This window comes from Lingula anatina, chromosome 10 (assembly GCF_051362555.1).
Source record: "Lingula anatina isolate TDL-2025a chromosome 10, LinAna3.0, whole genome shotgun sequence".
NCBI classification, from domain to species: Eukaryota; Metazoa; Brachiopoda; class Lingulata; order Lingulida; family Lingulidae; genus Lingula; species Lingula anatina.
This window is the reverse complement of record NC_141776.1, coordinates 13,448,419-13,470,275: the sequence shown is the minus strand read 5'-3', so window position 1 is coordinate 13,470,275 and position 21,857 is coordinate 13,448,419. Positions and strand designations below refer to the sequence as shown.

Below are 21,857 nucleotides of genomic sequence, written 5' to 3'. Positions count from 1 at the left end.
CTCTAAAAGAATATCCTGACACTTTCGCAAATGTGACGTTTTAAGTCTTCTGCGAGATTCAATGAAGAAAGTAATACACAGATATGATTTTAAAAACATCTGAACAGTTTTTTTTTGTCTAGCATAGGATTTTCTCAATCTAAAACAAGTGGTTATTTGCCATTTTTCAAAATACCTATACTTGTAAATTAATCATTTTACGGGGGTGGGGGTATAGCCAGAAATTTAGCACCTTGGTATCCTCAAATACGATAATAAATATAGCCTTAGCATGCGCTGTCGTCATTTGCCTTTCCGCCATGAGAACCGTCTTGATCCTCAGCGTTCTCCTGCTCGTCGTCCGAGCGCAGCAAAGGAGTGAAAATGGCCAACGCATCCTTCTCCGTACTTTGCAGTATCAAATCCTAGAAATGCATCGTATTCTGGAGAAAGATGGCTGCCACGACGTGTACACCTCCCAGCTCGGAAAGAGTCCAATTCTTGGGCGGAGTTTGGGATTGGACTTTGAAATCAGCCTCGCGGAGAGTACGTTGAAGTTTCTGAAATCAGAGTATTTGAGATGTATGCAGGCTCTTTCTAAGATGACGTCAACCCAAAGAACACTGACCTCAACTCAAAAAAGGCTGACGTCAGATGAGCAGACCATTGCATCATCTAAAGAGACTACCACCACCATCACTACCAGCACAACCACTACAACAGCAACCACTAAGTTGACAACCATGACCAGTAAGTGGCGCTTTAAAACAGTAGGCCTATGTTTTGATATTAGTAGACTAAAAAACACTTCGCTTATCCTGAAACGCTTCTACTTTTAAAAAGTTTCCCGTGCTTCATGATGCTAACTTTCAATTGAAGGAACAAAGGCAATGTTTTAAGATTAAAATGCCCATAGGCGTAGGAGCTGGGGGAGACTGGGGATTTGCTTTTAGCCCTGCTTCTTATTTTTAATCCCGTCAGACTTAAGGGCAGCTAGCATGGGGCCAAGGGACATGTCCAATTCTTTGAACCGAATGTATGCATATATACACTTGAATAAGTTATCATAATATTACGTCAGATGTAAAAATCTCAGCCAACCGATGTCCAACTTAGAGCATACTCGCTTCCGTCTATTTTTTCTGTCACTAATTTTTGAACGGTTACCTCGAACCCTCACCCACATAAAAATAAAAATTCCCTCCTACAGACTTAATACAGTCAATCGGACCCTACACGGGGATCTTCCATTGATAGTTTTATCATATCAATTCTAGAGCCTACATGCCCGTCTGACTTCGAACAGTTTCAGCAGAGCTGTTACCTGATGAACGGAACAGCTCCTGTGACGTGGACCGAGGCAAAAGCTTTCTGCAAGAGCAAAGGGGCATACCTGGTAGAAATAGGGTCAACGGCGGAGCAGATATTTGTCTCAGATTTTGCCAAAAGAAAAAAGGGTAAGCTCGTTCACTGGAGACGTATGCTACGAAAAGTGGTCGTGTTAAGTAAAAGACGTAGATAAAGCCTTTTCAAAAGTTCAAAATACACAAATACAGAAAACACACACACTATAAGACGTTTTCTTGACATCCGATTATTCTAAATATTGCATTAGACTTTTAAAACACGTGTATAACACCGCTACATTTATTTATTTATTTATTTATTATTATTATTTTGGTAAATAGTTTTAAAAGTCACTTTGCTCTTTCTCAGATGGACAAAGTGTCGCTGCATGGCTGGGCGGACGCTACGACAGGACAAACCGAGTTTACGTCTGGGACAGCACAGGCCAGAGGGTTGTTAATCCAACATTTTGGACAGACGAGTACCAGTCCTTTTTTACCACCTTTTTTATGACACCCAATGATTATATGTTTATGCATATCGAAAAAGGTTATAGTTACCAAAAATCGTGGTTCACCTGCAATGACAACTGTAATCTTGATATGAGAGCTCTTTGTGAAAAAAGACTTAATGTAACTAATCAAACACAGTGATAACAGGTTGCGGGGAGTTTGGGAGGGTCAAAAAGGAATATTTTTATCATTATAGCGCTTGTTACACGGGGTCACTATGGTGACCAAAACGATGAAATGGACAGAGCTCTATCGTAGCAATAAATAAATATGGAAGTCAATAAATAGCATTAAGTACAATGCATGTTCACATCAAATCCAAAGATGGAAATTCTTATCACTGTATGCCACTCTATTTTTGAAATAAAGTGACCGTTGTACTTAATTGACTAATCGAGGCGTGGTTCATTATACAGTACATGTGTTATTTATCCGATAAATGCATAAAAGCCTTTTTTTCGGTTTTCTTTGTTAAATTCGATACTCAAGACAAATAGGTGAAACTGAAACCGAAGAACAAAAAATATTGATAATGATAATAATCATGTTGATTATGATAATTGTGATAAATAAATAAATAAATAAATAAATAAATAAATAAAATGTAAACAATAGTTTTATGAATGTGTTGAGGATCCCCTTACAACTTTCATATCTACATGTAAGTTGATGTTGGGTGGTGTGCATTAACGCCGTGCTCATCTACATGTACCCCCCCCCCCCAAAAAAAAAAAAAAAAAAAAAGTACACACACACACTTAGAGAGAGAGAGAGAGATTTTTCATTTAAATGCCCTGGTTATTCATGGGCATTCAATTTTGTCTAGAGCTGATTGTGTTAGAGAAGAGAAGAGACGGCAATAAAATGCACTAATGGAAGTATTGATTTATTCGGTCTGTCCTTTGCAATGCATACATAATACACAGGTCTTATAACACACGTTGGCACATTCGAATTCTACCTTATACCGGGGTATATGTAGAGTATATTTGCAGCGATCTCCTGGTAAATGTATTTCAATTTAGAGCGTACAGTACAATTCACGTTAGAACCGAGAGCGCTGTTAAATACGCCAGAGTTCCCTGTGGTGCAGGGCATGTTATTCAGTGCTTTGTCTAGGCCAGCCATTTGTCTCTTAATGCATTACGTAACGCTTAGGACGTTGACCTTATCCTAACCCTGTGCGAGTATAAGGACTAGACCCTCAATTTCTTTACACCGGTGTGCATTTGTTGTTTTGTGAATGTACAGGTCGCCGGTGTAACGCAGGTGTGCTTTAGCTTAGCACGACGTATGACCTAGATCTCAGTCGCAAATACAAATATTACACAGATTAAGACAGGGGTTTGTATAGTCAGCGTTATTTTTGCGTCAGCGGGCTGAGGGACTCTGGAGATGACACTGACCTTGATATTATGGTCACTGCGTGCTCTTTGGTATTCAGTGGCAGCTAGGCCCGGGATAAGAGGAGCCAATAACACTACTGAAGGGCAGCAGACCAAAATAGAAGACATGTCAAAACTGTAGACTGCCCGGTTCAATTTAAGTTATCGTTGTTAACCTGCACGATTATAATGCCGGTTTCACAACTGACACAGTGAGTAACATTCAGTAAAGCACTCAATTAAGACCAGAATGGCGACTGCTTTTATTTTAGTCGTTACGGTATTGTTCATGGTCGGCACGAGTAAGGCAAAAATCCTGGAAACGACGCTCGGTAAAATCCGTGGGAAGACAGAGACGTTGAACGGGAAAGAGACAGACGTGTACCTCGGTATACCGTATGCAGAGCCTCCGCTCGGACACCTACGCTTTCGCCAACCGGTATCTAAGAAGCCGTGGACTCGCACCATAGATGCCACCGAATACGGGCCATCGTGTACACAGATAGTCCTGCCTGGGATGATAACCTCGTTACCCCACACGGACATCTCTGAAGATTGCCTCAGTCTCAATGTGTACGCCCCTGTATCTGAAAATAAGGTCCCCAAAGCGGTCATGGTCTGGATACACGGTGGCGCCTACTCCAACGGCCAGGGGATGGCGACCCCCTGCCAAGAATTGGCTTTGCATGGTGATATCGTGTGCGTCACCATAAACTACAGGTTGGGTATTTTTGGATTTCTGTCGACAACCGACGAACACGCGCGAGGCAATTTCGGACTCTGGGATCAGCACGAAGCTCTGAAATGGGTCAAAGAGCACATCTCAGCCTTCGATGGCGATCCAGACAGAATCACCATCTTCGGTGAATCGGCCGGAGGATCGAGTGTGCAACACCAAGCAGTGACGAAGTATAATATTGGGTTGGTGAAACGAGCCATCGCCCAGAGCACGCCCACTTTTAGCAACGGGTTTTCGATCTCAAGGAGCCCACTTCGTTTTGCCAAAAATTTAGCCCGTAAACTTAATTGTGACACTACGGACAACCAAGATCTTACTGACACCCTCAAATTGGTTAACTGCCTGCGTTTGGTTTCGGCCGAGGCCCTTCTGAATAAAACTTTAGAGCTAATACAACCGGACTACACGAAGGACGATTCCTCCTTCGAAATGGCTGTCGGTCCAGTAGAAGACGGTGATTTTGTACCATATGGAATTATGGAATATTTCTCAGCTTCCAAGAAGAAAAACTACCCAGAAATGGACGACGCGTTCGGTAAAATTGATTGGATGATCGGTTCGGTAGCAGACGAAGGGAATCTTATGCTTTACATGTCGGCCATGTTGCAAGAGGCAGATGGGTACAATTTTACATCCGGGATACCAAGTGACATCATAAATACAAAAACTGTCAATCCGATAGCGAGAACGTTTTACCCAGAAATCCAAGAATCGGCTAAAAGGCACATTCATGACTTTTACACTCACAAGGCGGACCCAATAGAAAACACCCTAGCTCTGCGAGATCTCTTGAGCGATGTCATGTTCCACCAACACGTTGTCGAATCAAGCTTGGCCCACCTGAGATCACAGAGTAACACCCAGAAATCAGCCACCTACGCCTATCTGATCAGCCACGTTTTGAGCGGGAAGAATTTTATGGACTTTACCATGGGCTTCAGCCTGCCGCCCTGGACAAAGTGTGCGGCACACACGGATGACATAATCCTGGTGTTCGGAAAACATATCGTCAAAGAAGGCGTGGAAGTCGAGTGGAGCGAGGAGGACCAGGCCACGGCTGAAGCCGTGATGACGTATTGGACCAACTTTGCTAAAACCGGGTAAACATGTGGCATCTTATCTACTATAACAATGAGGTTGCTGCACCAACATTGTGCTCCACTTTTATTAATATATCAAATGTGTCTTTGAATGATTCTTATCATGTTTTAAAAATGAATTTTTTAAACTTTATATTTAAAGATTATTTTAGTTAACTTTTATCTTTTAGTTTGAAATAGATTTATGTAAGTTTTTAATTTATCCATGTAGTTTTAGTTATTATATGTAAAGTAAACAGCGCTGTGATGCACGTATAGCGCAGTTTTAAGAAATGTATTTTTATTATTACTATTTCTAATCTGAGTGAATTTCTCATGAGTTATTTTGATAATATTCTATTATGTATTACGTTCCTTCTCATGTGCTTCGACCCCTTGTTGTTGCGTTCTTTATGAATGCAAGTAACAATGAAACAAAAAGGGTAAAACGCCTGAACTATACATTCAAAAATCAGTGAATGAAATACGAATGGTTATTTAAAAATACGTAATTGTTTTTAAATTATTCTTCAGAAATCCAAATCAAGGACGCCCACTAGAGAGCGTTCCAACATGGGAGGAGTACACCAAGGAAAAAAAGGGCTACATCAACATTGGCAAACAAACTGAGATGGGATACGATCTACTGCCAGAGAGGATGAAGCTGTGGACGCATACAATCCCTGAGGAGATTGAAAGAGCAAAGACACAAAAGACGGAACTGTAAAACAGATCATTTAAAAGACAACCGACTTACACATGTACAAATATGTAATACCAGTATACAATGTACATCAACGCTTTGATAACCAATATCCTTATTCCTTTTTTTCTTAAGCACGATCAAAAGTTATATATAAAAATTAAACAAGAATACAAAGTTATAATTATACTTCTTTTTTTATTTTACAACTGATATTATACGGCTCAAGTATACTTTTATGACCTATAATGACCTATAAATGTAATTAATTAAAAAGCCGACTTTTAACATGTAATCAGAGTACAGAGGTATACAACTGCTTGTTATGCTGTCTTTTTAAGGGAAAGATGGGACCACTCAAAACTGTAAGAAGGAGGCACCCTTGATTTCACCTTGCCGTGCGCACTGAATTCAGAAATTCCTTTTAAATAATTAATTTTAAGTCACTGTTGAAAGTACAAAAAGAACAAGACCGTGAAGTTTGTCTTACTCCTAAGAAGACATTGGGTAGAATAAAACAGAAATGTGCAAAACTTATGGGAGTAGCCCTGCACATACAGAAATATCAACTATGCATTAATTGTGTTGGATGCATCACCCGGCTTCTCTAACACAATTAAAGGTAATGTAAACCTTACTATACATTTCAGACTAAGTTTGATAGTCCTCTTTTGTTGTATATCACGAAGGTATTTGTTACCCTAACTGTTTTGCGTCATACCTTTCGTCATACCTTTCATGTGAGAGAAAATAAAACATACTGGTCACATCGGCAAGGATGTACCGTGCCTGTACATGTATGTGACATCCACCGGTTCGTCGTACTCGATTCTAAGTGAAGGACTATCCCTCCCAAAGGAAATTACCTCATGGACAATTCTCCAACAACAACAAAAAATACAGTGCTTTTGAAATCTATTAGGGGCATTTATGCATGTTTTGCACATTTTACTGAATATAAGAAAGGAGACAGAAATGGAAATAAAATCAAAATATAACAAGATTCAGGAAGTTCACTTTAATAATACCGGCATAAACAGACCTAAGAGATAGCCTTAATTAATATTATTAGATGCCATAGATGCTAATTTTGTTAATTGCATCATTACATGACATTTTTGGCAAACAGTTACTGCTTTTTCATCATTTTTTACAAACAAATGTCATTTTATCTGCAATTCATTTGATGTTAACGCAAAGCCCCCTGAGTTAGAGTTTAAATAGTTATTACAGTAAGACATCCTTACATCAGTTATATTTATTTAGCATGACTGATTCACTACAACATATATTAGAACACGGTGCAAAAAATGAAAAAAAAATCAACAAACCTTATCATTTGAGTTCTTACATAAATGTATAGACCATTTAGAAATTATATGAAGATGTAAAATTGCGACAGCCGTGGATGTTTGTCCAATATCCCTTTTAACTGAATACGGAAGGTATACTTGAAGCCAATTAACATATCTCGTCTATCTTGATAGGAGTAAAACGGAGATATGCACTAAAACATGGACGGGAAGCAAGTTTACAGACAACACTCTATAGTAAATTATTCATACATGTATGACCGCTCTACCTGTTATCTGACCGATAATCAGATTGGTAATTTTATGCAAAGTGCGATACGCTTCTGATGATCATCATAAACATAGTTTTAACACCCTTCATCGTCCTCCTTCCCCCTAAACAGTACATAATGTGCATTAGAATCTAATATGTCAGTAAATGAGTTTTTGTCAGTTTTATTTGATAATATTTTCATTATAATCAGGGTATATACAGTTTATAAACTCGGGCAAAAAAATTACATTAAGAACCACTTTCTAGTTCAATTTTTATTGTTACTAGTGAAATCGTCATCCTCCATTGCGGGAGAGACATGGAAATCACGCCTGTAGATTTTTAGATCGTGGCACTGCGAACGTTTTGCTAATAACGAAGACATTGGTGATTAAGACAAAAAAAGATGAAATGTCTTTGCAAATTCTTGCAGCAAAGCATCTAACCACGCAGAGTGTCGCGCCGCCTGAGGGAGATAATTTCAGTGCGAAACAAAGACACACGATATTAGTTACACAACAGATGCATCATACTTCCTACCCACTACCAGGGGGGGCACATATTATGGGCACATTTTTCACATTTGCAGAGAACCAAATGACAGTCTATTTATCTCGAGACATATCTGTGAATATCTTGTGAAAAGATCAATCTGTCGCCCCGGTAGAGGGTAAATGTTTCGTGTGTATAACCTTTTTCATGTTTTGTCGACAAATTTAAAGCGTTTTGAACAGTAATTTTTATTCCAAATTTCATATCTAACACAAACCTACATGTTTGGTATAGAATCGTGTTACGCTTGGATATGAAAAACACTCATTCAACTCAATATTTCAAATTTATTCATTTTAAATCCAACGCTTTATTAGTCTTTCGAAAGCATGACCAGAAGTAAGTGAACATGTCAGTAATCTTGCATTGCAGACTTGTTTAAAGCAATGAGAAATTGCTCTCTGTAATCGTCAGCCCATTTTAATTGAACGGGATTTAATAGCGCTTTAAGTAGAGAACGATTGTTCATCCATATGTGCGCGTAAAACCCGCGATCTGGAAGATGAGCGTCATACAGAGGTGTGAATGTTACATTTTCGTTCGTATTAGACGCCAAAATTCCTTTATCAACTCGATCGCCTCGACTACCATGTGGTGTTCTGGGAATTTCCAAGAGCTTTTCTTTCCGAACCTCACTTCCAAATGTTTTTACCCAGTCACCGATTCTAATGCTGGCCAGCTTTTGGTCGAGGTACCAGTCGTTGAATTTAATTTTGACTTTTGAGGCAACGGTATGCAGTGTTTGAGAAACTGCTACTCCTGTTTGGATTGAGTAAGTGGCAATGGGGGGAATGTGTATCCTTTTGTCTTGGGAGGCCGCTTGCTTCGTTTCCTCGGCTTGAGCCTTATGGTTTATATTTTCTTTGTCTATTGTCTTCTGCAAATCTGGAAAAAGCTTTCGCCATAATCCTACAGGGGCGCCAATGTTACCCATCGGGTACATGCGGTAACTCTTTCCAAGTTGATTGAAATATCCGCAGCAGTAACTATTCGTAATAACTACTCTTGGCTGGGGTTGAAGAAGGTGAGTTTTGTGAACCCACAAGTCGGCATCACTTGTGATGAGAAAATCTTCATCTTTTAACGTGTGGTCGAGTGTGGAAACGTAGAGACGCAACACTTGGCTTAAAGCCACAGTGGTTGCCTCGTCCGCAGTTGGTACAAATAAGACTCGGGCGCGTGTTTGTTCCAGTCGCTCCAGTATAACGTTAAGAACGGGATCTTTTCGCCACAATTTTGGATCCCCTGTCATTACAATCACCGACTGGAACCCTTGCTTTGCCCACAGAAGAGAAGTCAACGGCAAATAAAATCCGTATTTCTGTAGTCTGGTTATTGACGCTCCGTAAGTGACATATTTTCCCTGAGTGCCGTTTTTCTGGTCTGTGTCCTCAAACAATATTAATTTCTCTCTCTCTTCAGATGACGTAGCTGCAGTCATGCCATTTACAAAATATTTTGCGAAAGGGTTACTGCCCTTCAACTGCATGTTCAAATTCAACAATATAAACACCACCGTGCAAACATAAACAGTGAATAATAAAAGTCCAAAACTGTTTGAAATGGTCGCCATTTCAAGTACTAACCAGTGTAGGTTGGTTCGCCGTCGGTAAATTCCTTCATTCGTCAAATGCACCAGCTTACGCAAATAATTGCAGTTTATCTCTGCCAAGTTCCTTCATAGATGTGGATGCTGCACTCGGACATCACAGCCATATTGATATTTATTTAGGTGTCCAACGCTGTTGGCTTGGCGCGCACCTCTCCTCTGCTTATTTCTAATGTCCACCGCTGGGTTTCGCGTCTTTCACAGAAAGACTTCAGTAGGTGTCTGACCACGAATGTACCACGTGCGGTAATTAGCCCCTGTCTTTGATTATTTTAATGAAATGCAGTCGTAATACTGCTCGCTGCAGTCGTTAAACCACGTGTTATCACGTGCATATTTATCGGCAGACGCTACAGTGACATCTTCTCGTAGATCCTTTCATGCACTCGCGCCGCTCCACTGCGGATGTCAAAGACAAAAAGACTCAGCCGTGGTGGATAACTGTACGTCACGCATGAATGTCAGTTCTGCCACATCTTGCCCTTTTTCTCTCAAAGAATCCCGCCAGTTGTGTACTGTAGTGCTTTCAGGTGCTTTCAGTCCCGCAATGATGGTTTCTTCTAACAGCAGCCAAACTCTATACATGTTATTATTTCATAAGGCCAAGTCCGCACACCCCCTCATTATCTCGAAAATGAAACGGTGCATCTTCCCCCGTCATTTTGAGAGGTCACGTGACATGTGCAAACGCAGATAAAACGAGACTCTCAAGCAGAACTAATTTTTACCTTATAAAGTATTTTTTTTTTAAGTCTTAGTTAATTTGGTGTGACTCGCAAGCCAGAATTCACTATTCCATCGAAAAGTAATTTTTAAAAATCTCAATTAATTTGGTGTCTATTTTTATGACTTAAGAATTAATAGATTTACAGTTAGTCATTTATAGATACACTTGGCGATCAAATTTCGGAAACATTTTTATTTTGAATAATTATAAAATAACCTGATGAGCTAAAGAAAATATTTAACCAAATATTGATGGTTAATGCACTCACCATTAGTTAAATATTTTTAATTCTGCCAGGAAAGTAATTCTGTGGGAATTACAGCGACATTTATGAATGTGGGGTCGAATTTCATCTTCATAAATCATGCAAATGAATGAAGAAGACTGAAATTTGCAGTCTTAGCAATTCCACAAAAAAAATGTAAAAATATTTATTTTAGGCAAACAGTATGTAAGGTACAGTTAAGATAGTCTTGGTTATGCTCTGCATCAGTATCGTATGTTGCCTGCACTGTTTATTGTCAAGACTTTTTTGAGGAGAGAGAGGTTTTGATTTACCAAATCGTGTGCATTAATTTTTTGAAAATTCAGTAGGGGGGGGGGGTCGTGCGAACTCCCCCCCCCCCCCTACTAACCCCCATAATCCGTCATTGTTGCTGTTCTCTATTCGTAACCACTTAAGCCCAATTTACACTGGACGGCGCCCTTTCTTCGTCCCGTAGTACGGTCCCGTTTTGAGAGTAAAAAATAATACGACAACTGACCGATCATCGAGCATTCATTCTACAACCACTGCGACGCCACTTGAATGGCTCACAAAGGACGCAAAAGGACGCTATCCACTTTAAATGGGGTTTTATAAACGTAATATCCCCGTTCTTAAAGGGTATTTCCCTGCGCATCTATAAACTTAATGATCAACCTATACGGGCTTCATAACAGCCAATCACATCAATAGCGACATTATATACTCTATCTAGAGCACTGCCACACGAAAGCACGAAATGCTATTGGTTATCTCTGATTCAGAGGTACATACTCCGTATTTATGCAGCGCAATTATATTGCTTTCGATTGTTAATTTCTAGCGACTTCGTGTGGGATTACCTCGCAGACAACTGGTAGAGTGATTGCTTGCTGCATCGCAACGTTTGGCGTTTTTCCTCAATTTGACACTGCAAATCGGACACTTGGAAATGTATTACGAATAAGAGCACAATCCATCACTTTGGAAAGATACAGTATTTTCACGATTTTTGCTGTGAGTATTTAAAAAGATAAAGCGAAGCGATAGCATTGGATAAAAATTCGAAATGTCTATTGATATAAGTTTTATCATGAGATTTCATGCTGTCGCCAAGGACATTTCTTGCTAATTGACTGGTGTAATTGGTGTATGGTAAAAACTTGAAGATTCCGTCACTTAAAAATAAATTAATATTTTCAGTGCCTGATTCCGACACAGCTCTATTAGGTGACAAACTTTTCAAAATTATCGAGAGGCCCATTTTCAAATTTGACAAAATTTTCAAAGTGTAAAAAATTGCGTCGACAGAAATTCGTCTTCCGATAAATTTTCAAGACCGACTTAATCTTCAAGTTTTTACCGTAATTATTTTGAGCTATTTTCTGTTTTTCCGGCATTGTTTTCACGATTTTTAAAGTGACCTTTAAATTAAACAAAGCAATACAAACCGAGACTGAAGTACTTCCCCAAAACACTAACACACGTGGCAACATAAGCGAGCTTGTGAAAATGTTGTACGAGTCCCCAAACCTTGGAACAATTATTTGCTGTATCTTAAAATTTTCATGAAAAAAAAAGACAATTTTCGGTATTCGTGATTCACTCGAATTTTGCCCTCTTACCCTTTAAAACACTATTTTAACACTTAAAATAGTTTTCAATAACTCTACGCGTGTCTATTAGAATTGATTTTGTAACTGGTGTAGAGCAGCCGCACACATCTTATTTCTGATATTAATATTTCAGATGGCTCCACTTTTGCTGTTCGCATCGGCAGTACTGCTGAATTGTTTGCAAGTACAATGTAAGGACCAAATTTTTTGTTTTTGATCTTTTCAATTTTCATATCGTTACTGAAATTTAGGCCTGTGAGTCAATATTTTTTTTCATAATTTTTTCGAAAGTTTAGAAAATAAATCGTTAATTTGCTCCAACTTCGGTGCGCATTGCTTCGATCTTGTATTTCGCCGCCAGTATTTTTATGCCAGAACAAATATTATAGATTTACATATTCGATTATGCCCAGTTAACACAAAACAAAATTTATGCATAGTCATTCTCTTGTTTACAGCAGCAGAAAGCGGGGTCTCTTATTGTCCCACCTTTGAGAGCACGTATGGCTTGTGTGTATCCCCCTCTAACTCAGCGGTCGACTACAAGACGGCTAAAGCGAGCTGTGAGAACTTGTGCAGCACCTTGGTGAACACGAAGACACCTTCCAGTCACTTCACGTTGATGTTTTATCTCCTGTAAGTAATTCATTAAATGAGCCACTCAAATCAAATGCACATTATCAACATCATCATCATCCTACTATCAGTAAGAGTCGTGCAAGCAGTACTTAGTTTATTTAGTAGCAGTGCATGTAGTAAGTTCATGTAGTAGTAGTAGTAGAAGTAGTAGTAGTTTGTATTGTAGCAGTAGTATTAATGAAATAGTAGTTGTGTAGTAGTAGCTGTTTTAGTGGTAGTAGTATTAATAGTAATTCCCTGTAGTTTTTTAATCGCCTTTTCCACGTTATTGAGCTTTCCCTCCACTACTCTCAAATTTCCCAATTTTATTGAACGCTTTGGATTGATAACGATCATGTGTGGCGTATATTGATCTGAGCCAAAAACGTTTTAACTACGGGCACCTAGTCTATGCAAATACACTTATTTCCTGTAATTTTAGATATATTACCATAAAAATCATAATCTATCCAAAATGGGTTATGATTTTCATTCTACACACACTGGACAAAAGAAGTGTCACCCCCTAACTCAGAGTAAGAAAAGTAGGCAGATCTGGGGCACTTATGATGCCTGGTCTACTTATAATGTGACTAATGAGTATAAAACCGCTATACCATGGAATTGTATTGTTAGTCTTGTACATGTACAGCAAATGTCATTCCTGTCTTCCTCCAATATGGCAAGATACAGGCAATTATCTAACGGTTATAGGTGCAAGTTATTAACCTGAAGAGGCGGAATATAAGCAATGTCAGAATATCGATACAATTGAATTGTTCAGTCAGAACCGTGCAGAGGGTCTGGTCTCGGTATAAAAACACTGGATCAAGAGACAAATTGCCTCTAATGGGTCTTCCAAGAAAAACTACTGGCCGTGAAGACCGACGACTGATTTTGATGCCCAGGTTGTCAAAGTTCGACATTGCTTGTCAGTTGACAGCACAGTGGAACAATTTCACACATAAGAATGTGTCTGTGAAAATTGCTAGGCGTCGGTTACATGCTCATAGAGTGTACAGCAGGGTAGCAAGCCTGAAACCTCTTAAATCGTTACAAAACAGACAACGTAGAGTGAACTAGGGTCAACAGAATCTGGAACTGGACAGTCCATGACAATTGGTCCTATATATTTTTTCTGATGAGTGTCGCTATGGTCTGACCTCTGATGACAGACGGGTTTGATGCTGGCAAACTGCTGGTAAAGCATTTGAACTACATGCACTGAATTTTCGAACCCTAAGCAGCATATTCATCATGGTGTGGGGCTGCATCAGCAACCATGGCTTGGGCGAATTGATAGTGGTTGATAGAAACATGAATCACTAGAAATATATCGATGTTTTGGAGTCAGGCTTGCTACCATCTATTACTAACATGTTTGGTGACAGGAATTATCCGTTTGTTCACCAGGATGACAACGCTCCTTGTCACAGGCCCAGAGCAGTTGATGATTGGTTTGAACAACAGGACATTCGCAGGGTGATGTGGCCTGCCAAGAGTCCGGATGCAAACATAATAGAAAATCTGTGGAATGATATGTCAAATCTTTTTACAAATGCCCGTCTAACCAGCAGATAAACTCTGTTATATTCAGTGTTTCATTCTTGGGCCAGCATAAGTCCTGAACGCATCAGACAATTATATGAATCCTTGCCTCGTATACTGGCACCTATTATTAGGTCACGTGGCTATGCCACTAAGTAATAATTTTGGACTTAAAACTGCATATTTTGGTAGAATGTATATTTTGTTCTCATTTTGTGATTTTTCGTGAAATTTGATGTTAATAAAATGATACAAGGAGCATATCATTCCACAGTCATTTATCTCCCCCATAGTATTGGCTCAGTAGGGGTGACACTTCTTTTGTCCAGTGTGTGTATGATATATTACATACTGTTTAGTCTACCGAACATTCTATAAAGTTTGTCTCTTAATGAACAATAAATTATTATTATTATTATTATAAAATTGACAAGGTATAGTGTTTACGAACACGTGGAATTAATGGCTTAGTTCTGTCCGAAAATGGATCCCCTGAAAACACGGGGAGAGAGCGACCTCTTTATGCTAGTGCTAGTTTTAAAAATGTTGTGCAGCATTAGGAAGGATGGTTTACTTGTTGACATATTCGGAAATAAAAGGGGCCTAACTTGACCATTTACTCACAAGAGTCTCCATCTCACATAAATGCATTCAATGCTACATCGGAAAAATATCGTATGTAATGGACTTGGTCAAAGACGCACACATGCATGTACAACTAAACGTGACACATAGCAAAGACAGACGTATCAAGGAGAAGAATAAGCATAAAATTCTCATTAAATTCACACAACAAAAATAATAACAATGTACATGTTAGGGTTGGCTATCTTAGTTGAATACAGTCTGCTACTAATACATGCACTTGTATACAAGACGAACATACATGTACATTGTACTACACAAAAAATGTAGCAAAATGGGTCTACATGCACATGTATTAGGTTATACTGAGGTAAGAACAATGTAATAATAAAGGTGGATAACATATAATGGTAATGAAGTGAAAATGAAATAAACATAATTAAGCTGGACAAATAGGGCAATAATAGGGCAAGTCAATTAATTTTTTTTATACTGTTAGTGTCACGGGCTGGAGTGAAACATTTACCTAGAGGTGCACTTGATGGTACTCTAATGAGTCGAGAGCGCCATCAACAGAAATGCATGAATATTTTACGAGTTAAATCTAGTGTAACGGTGTAACTGGCTTTTATCTGTTGGTTGAACCTTTTGATGTTTGACAATTAAATAGTCCCCAAAATCGATCAACGTCCGCATTTGAAACATCTTTCACCCCTGGTTTCAATATGTCATACTTACATTAGTAAAATAAATAATAATGACAGTTTTTATATATTGTAAAATAGCAAAGTCATATGGACAAGTACGGAAGATGGTAGAAACAATGATCATTTAATTTATGAATGTTTTATATGTTAAATAGTGTGTAACAGTAAGAGCGTGCGTGAGATGATAGTCTACCTACTCTGAAATCAAATTAACTTAACCAACAAACTGCGTAATAATAAGGTAGGGAAGCGGCACGTTCTCATAGAGCACATTTTTTACCATGCTTGATTCAGTAAAGGCATTGGCTTAAAGAGACAACAAGAGAAACATACTACTAACACGAGAATGTAACATTTAGCCCTTGTGCATGAAAATGGGTAGTCAGTTGAACAAACAGATCTATGATATGTATGCATCTCTCTAAAACAAAATACCTTATAAGCCAGTTCTGTAGATCTGTGTAGGTCTTTCCAAAACTAAATAAAATTCATAAAAAAATTAACTGAAGTAAATTATAAAGCATATCTAGTTTCAGTTTGTTACAGTTTTGATGACATTTGACAGTACATGATGAAAGTACAGTCAAATAAAACATTGCTGATACGTTAATTGTGAGGAGAGGAAATAAAACATTGGTCGAACATTATTGAAGCAGCGTCGCTGCCGACCCATCATAAAAGACGTATACTTTGTTTTAGTGAAAATGAACATTAAAATGGCGATACAAATTTATGTAGGTTAGGGAATACATTTTGCACAAACAAAAGCCAGTATGCGGCTGCCCATTACTGGAATCCATACTGTTGAACAGTACGACAGCACGCAATGGGAACCATTGTTTTTCTACATTAAAACACACTCAGGGGCGATACTACTCGGACGAATAAAACCGTTATGTGAGACACTATATTCCGATGAGGACTGTGTAACGACCCTGTGATTATCCAAGTGTTCTTGGTACTTTACGAGCATAATCGAGCATGAAATTGTCATCTGATGTTCGCAGTAAATGACAACTGTATTAATGCTGATAAGTATTTTGTTGCATTGTCGTTAACGTATAAAATATGCATGATGCAATTTTGTACTTCCCCTTGACTAAACTGAAAAGCATTGTTTGCGAACTGAAGCAGGCGTTTTCTATAACATTGATTTAAGCATATGGGTTATCTGCTTCCTATTGCTTCCACTTTTGAATTCTGATTTCTCCAGTATCAATCAAACAAGAGTATAATTGTTCTGGCCAAAAACATAAAAATAACCGAATTAGCTGTGGAACATTCATGAAATTACCAAGCGCAGCTGATGCCATCTCGTTTGCGAATTGGTATGCGCATTTGAAAATAGTTTTATACTAAATTACATTTCCTTTGACAGTTATAAGTAGAATACACCTATATTGACCACGTACATATTTTAACAGGGCGCAGATACTTATAAGACTTGAGATTTAACCAAATTCTTCTAGTTCCTTATCTATACCTACTACATCTTTTTTCCATGTTTTTTCTCTCCCACTCACGGTATCATTTTCAACATGGGCGAATAAACACCCGCCCAAGAGTTCACTTTGGGAACGTTTCAACAAAGAGATGTGATATTATTAACTGTGAAGCAGGTAAATAAACAAGTAAGAAAATCAATAGACGTTAACGTTAACACGTACGATTTACTGCCATCTCCGCCCAGCAGTGAATGTGGCAAACCTCGAAGGACCAGGCCGGTCAATTTGCGTAACTTAGTTGTCACCAAGTTGTCTGTGGGAGACAAAAGCAAGTACCTCTTAAATATCCACAGTGCAGAAATTTCCAGAGAGCGGAACCCAAACGGTCCGTTGGAGCTGAACAAATCCGCCACTCCAATATATTACCCCGCCCCTGGATTATGTAGACCTAGGACCCACCATTTCTAACCAATGAAGCCTCTCGTTAACGATCTGTGATTCCTTTGGGATGCCTATTCCTTTGACATCCCAGAAAAACATCGACTTCAGTTTTATTTGAGGCGTTTTTTAGTTCCTAAGGTCTAGATTGGGAACAATAAAGAGCATGGATAAGTGTGCCAGCTAATTATATTACCAGAGCACCCGTTCGCTCTCCACACGGCAATTTTATCAACTGCCTCACAGACAGCAAGAACCAAACTTGGGAAAGCGGATACAAACACCAGTAGAGTACAATTCCATGCTAAGACCTCCATCAAATTAAATGAATACTGATAAAAAACTATTTAAAGTGTCGAGCGGTACCCGGTATGTTCGATATGAAAAAAGGCCCTATATCTCAACTTTCAGCTGTTTTTTGTATCATGTCTCCTCAACTTTCAGCGCCAAGGGCGTGGCAGACTCCTTATGGGTGGGGCTCAGCAAAAACGACACTGGCGGTTCGACGGCCGATTTCAGTGAATTTACCTGGGGTGACGGAGAGAGCGTCAACTACACAGGTACATAAAACTATTTTCGGTGTTCTGTGCACGTGATAGTGCCAAAGCATAAATACCCAACACGTTTGGTACATAGTGAAAATACGGGCCAAGCTATAATTCTGCACGAAATCTTTTTCAATAAAATATTATAATTCGAAGGAGTGGTAGTGGGATTTTTTTTTTTTTTTTTTTTTTTTTTTGTCCGAAGTTTTATTTAATATTTATGAGAATGTCAGTTTTTTTACATTAATGTAAAATATTCAGCTCTGCCCAAGGTAAAAGCCGCTGATTACCATTCCAGATCTGTCATATGCTTTTATATCGTGTTTCAGTGACAGACGGCAACCCTGGGACACTGACGGGCTCATGTCAGGGAGTGACGATCACCCCCACAGGACTTGGAGTTTGGACCCGTCAGGACTGTGCGTCCACTTCGAGATACGTTTGCCAGAGACAAGGAAACCCTCCAAGTAAGTGCATGGTTACGTCATTTGTTTTACGGTAGATGTTATAAGTGCAGTTGACATAATAATTCCTATTCAGTTAATGGTATATCAATACAATTGTATATAAATTATGTCAAAGTATTCCATTGTCAATAAATAGCACCAGACCTTCTCATATTTCAGTTCTGGGATCTTATTTTTAATGTTTCTAAAAGAAATATTTTCCGAATAATATACTGTTCCTAAAATCTGTAACCATTGAGATATGTCAACTCTTTTAAGAATTAAAAGTAAAATTAAAAATTAAAATTCACACATAATTAAAATTGTTGGTAATGTGCTTGTACTGTCTTAATTATCTTAAAGGCTTTACCAAAGCTGGATTACCCCGCGCTGAATAAAGCGATTGTTAGTTATCATTCAACAAATTGGATTTATAGTCGTTCTTAGCAAAAAGTGTAGTATTTTCATTAAAAAGTATTAGGAAAAATACAAGATACTTTTACATACACACGCACTTCTAGGCACAGTATGCACCCATCCTGTCATCACATCCGGACTACACATATCTCCGAGCTACGGGCTGTGCTCTCTGGGAACCAACTGTTGTACCGTGAACACCACCGTGTCGTTTACTTGTGATCCAGGCTGGTATCTCAATGGCCAAGGCACCGTTTATTGCACTAGCCACGGCCAGTGGGCTGTAGACCCCTATTATTCGTACCCTTACACATGGACAACATGTTCACGTAAGTTGAGTAAATGATGTGGATGTTGTATGCGGGGGGGGGGGGGGGGGGGGGGGGGGAGCATATATAAAGGTCCGGATAATAACATAATTAAACAAATGGCGTTTAAAGAGCGGGATGAATATATGGACAAGTTATAGCAATATACGCTAAAAATGTATTTTAACTACCACAATCGTTACAGCTAATAATCCATTCACTTATTCATTATTTATCATCTAACAATATATTATTTATTTTTTTAGCTCTACCATGCCCTACAATCAATATCCCAGCTGAGAGTCACGTATATGTAACGTCAACAATTGGCAGTATGGCGGATACTGTGACGTTTTTCTGTCACAGTGGTTACGTCATGGCGGACTCCAGGACCAACGTGACCAGTCAGTGTACATGGAATGCCACTCTAGCAGGCATGGAGTGGACAGTGGTGACACCTATATGTTACGGTGGGTAAATCAGTATTAATTGTCTCTTGTATTAGTTGATATTGTAATACGGGTTTTAACTGTACACCGCTCTCTTATATTTATCATAACCGTTGAAGCAAATATTATCATTTTATCGCTTTCAGATTTTTGTGATTTAGTTAAAAGGTTAGAGTAGGCCTATATTAAAAAATTAAAGCACTGTAGCTAAAAAGCTGAACGACCAGCTATATACATGTACCATCTGCAGCGTATTCAGCTATCTCATGGATTTGGCTAGCAGATGAATTAAGGAAACACCACATAGCACTGGTGCTCCTCCTGCTACCTGCAAGCATGGCGTTTCTTCAAAGTGATGACCATGTTCACCTGAAATTCTAATATCAGATCGACAATATAACAGTGTTGATACAGCAATGCTCTGATGTCCTACAGTGGGGTTCATTGTACTTATACTAGTATATCACTTAAAATGTTCTCTATCAAGAACAGTGATATAGTTTCCCTCGATTACAAAATAAGGAATTCAATTTATTGCAAGTATTTTTCCACACTAAAATATAACATATACATGTTTACTCCTATATTAAAATAAACATAAACTGACTCGAATTTAATTAATCTTCTGCATTTTCTGTGTTTTTTCTTTTAGATTTAACGTCATTTGTTGTGTCCTGCCCTGATTTGACGATCGACCAAAACGGAAATTATAACTGCACAGGCATCAATGGAACAATTGGAGATTCGATCACGTGCAACTGTTACCCTGGTTACGCATATGATGACAGTACATCCATCCGGGTCTTAAGCTGTACCTTGGATAGTGGAAGCCCAGGGTGGTCCAACCAGCTGACGTCATGCACACGTAAGCAATTCTTGCATATTCAAATAAGTCATTTCCCCAAAATTTCTACCTGTATATGCATTTCATTGTCGTCCTGTTTTTTTTTCTTATGTTTTAAAATTAACTGGTGTATAAAATTTTTAATGTGTTGTAAGTTTTTTTTCTGTGTTAAATCACATAGCTTTACCGTGTCCGGATTTGATCATCGACCCGACAGGAAACTACAACTGCACAGGCATCAGCGGAACTGTAGGAGATTCTGTCACGTGTAGTTGTTATCTTGGTTATATGTACCCTGACAACAGAAACATCCGGGTCTTGGACTGCACCTTGATGACTGACAGTCCAGTGTGGTCCAACCGACTGGCATCATGCGGACGTAAGTGTTTAAACAAGTGAAATACTCGAACTATTATGTAGCTTAATTAATGAAGAACACTTCTCACTAACAAAGATGTGCTACTACATCTGGTGCATTGATTATTGCATTTATTTATTTTTTTTTTTACTTTTCGTTCGTATTGTCATTCCTTACGTTCCTACATTTACAGCACATACTCCCTCTCTTTGTTGCTGCTCTTATTCTTCTTATACATTAATGCAAGAGTTCTTCCATTCTCCAAATTTTCCTGCTTTTTCCCTTATTTTGAAAATTATTACAATGCTCATTCTAATCAAAAATTAGCACAATATATTTTTTTCATTTTACCTGTTATTGCTTTGTGACCAAAAAATAACCTGCAGGTACAACAGAGATATGCGCCCCGCCCACAATTCCAACAGAAAACCACGTGACCGGAAACGTTTCAGGAGCAATCGTCGGCGATGTCATCCTGTACGTTTGTGACCCTGGGTACGCAGTCCAAGCCGGCAACGCCTACGTGACCTCTGTTTCCGTTGAGTGCGTCAGTGCTAACAACACACGTGAATTGGAGACAACTACGCCATCTAGCGAAAACTCGTCCAGTGGGGTCGCTGTTTGGGAAAGAGACCCACCTGTCTGCAAAGGTTTTAACAAAAAAATTATTAATTAAATTTTCATAGATTATCTTGGAAACAGTCATATATTTTTATCACTATGACCATCCCGGTAAACAGCAGTACACTATAACACGATTTGCACTGTACGTTTCAAATGTGATGACATGTAGTTCTAGAAATGTATTTCTTTTTCCATCTTATTCTTAATTACACAAGGGTTACCATGCCCGGAATTGATCATCAACGAGACCGGAAACTACAACTGCACAGGCACCAACGGTACGGTTGGAGATCTGGTCATGTGCACATGTTACCCTGGCTACGCATTCAATGATAGCAGTAACATCCGGGTAGTGAATTGTACCTGGATGACGGGCAATCTTGGTTGGTCCAACCAACTGACGTCATGCGAACGTAAGTATAATGAAGATTCATGTAAGCCGTAGTGTATAAGACAGCTTGTGGCAT

General features: G+C 38.8%; 3 protein-coding genes across 3 annotated transcripts; all 3 read left to right on the top strand.

The window, feature by feature from the left end:
- The first annotated feature begins 290 nt into the window (after window positions 1-290).
- LOC106162013 (uncharacterized) lies at window positions 291-2,223 on the top strand. Its single transcript, XM_086997768.1, has 3 exons — window positions 291-729; window positions 1,257-1,436; window positions 1,696-2,223. The coding sequence occupies exons 1-3, from the start codon at window positions 300-302 to the stop codon at window positions 1,977-1,979; spliced, it is 894 nt and encodes a 297-aa protein (XP_086853894.1). The 5' UTR covers window positions 291-299; the 3' UTR covers window positions 1,980-2,223.
- Window positions 2,224-3,442: 1,219 nt separating this feature from the next.
- LOC106153773 (liver carboxylesterase 1) lies at window positions 3,443-6,214 on the top strand. Its single transcript, XM_013527873.2, has 2 exons — window positions 3,443-5,062; window positions 5,576-6,214. The coding sequence occupies exons 1-2, from the start codon at window positions 3,474-3,476 to the stop codon at window positions 5,766-5,768; spliced, it is 1,782 nt and encodes a 593-aa protein (XP_013383327.2). The 5' UTR covers window positions 3,443-3,473; the 3' UTR covers window positions 5,769-6,214.
- An 11,910-nt stretch (window positions 6,215-18,124) lies between these two features.
- On the top strand, window positions 18,125-21,797 carry LOC106153784 (P-selectin-like). The gene is made up of 6 exons (XM_086997971.1): window positions 18,125-18,411; window positions 18,912-19,136; window positions 19,382-19,585; window positions 20,217-20,429; window positions 20,590-20,787; window positions 21,153-21,797. The coding sequence occupies exons 1-6, from the start codon at window positions 18,252-18,254 to the stop codon at window positions 21,440-21,442; spliced, it is 1,290 nt and encodes a 429-aa protein (XP_086854097.1). The 5' UTR covers window positions 18,125-18,251; the 3' UTR covers window positions 21,443-21,797.
- The last annotated feature ends 60 nt before the right edge of the window (window positions 21,798-21,857 follow it).

Bases quoted from the DNA above. Each gene is read 5' to 3' on its own strand.
- LOC106162013 (XM_086997768.1), top strand. From the start codon at position 300: ATGAGAACCGTCTTGATCCTCAGCGTTCTCCTGCTCGTCGTCCGAGCG. The intron at 730-1,256 runs GTAAGTGGCGCT...TATCAATTCTAG, and splicing joins TAAGTTGACAACCATGACCA to AGCCTACATGCCCGTCTGAC. The intron at 1,437-1,695 runs GTAAGCTCGTTC...GCTCTTTCTCAG, and splicing joins TTTTGCCAAAAGAAAAAAGG to ATGGACAAAGTGTCGCTGCA.
- LOC106153773 (XM_013527873.2), top strand. From the start codon at position 3,474: ATGGCGACTGCTTTTATTTTAGTCGTTACGGTATTGTTCATGGTCGGC. The intron at 5,063-5,575 runs GTAAACATGTGG...ATTATTCTTCAG, and splicing joins ACCAACTTTGCTAAAACCGG to AAATCCAAATCAAGGACGCC.
- LOC106153784 (XM_086997971.1), top strand. From the start codon at position 18,252: ATGCTTTTATATCGTGTTTCAGTGACAGACGGCAACCCTGGGACACTG. The intron at 18,412-18,911 runs GTAAGTGCATGG...ACGCACTTCTAG, and splicing joins GAGACAAGGAAACCCTCCAA to GCACAGTATGCACCCATCCT. The intron at 20,788-21,152 runs GTAAGTGTTTAA...AATAACCTGCAG, and splicing joins CCGACTGGCATCATGCGGAC to GTACAACAGAGATATGCGCC.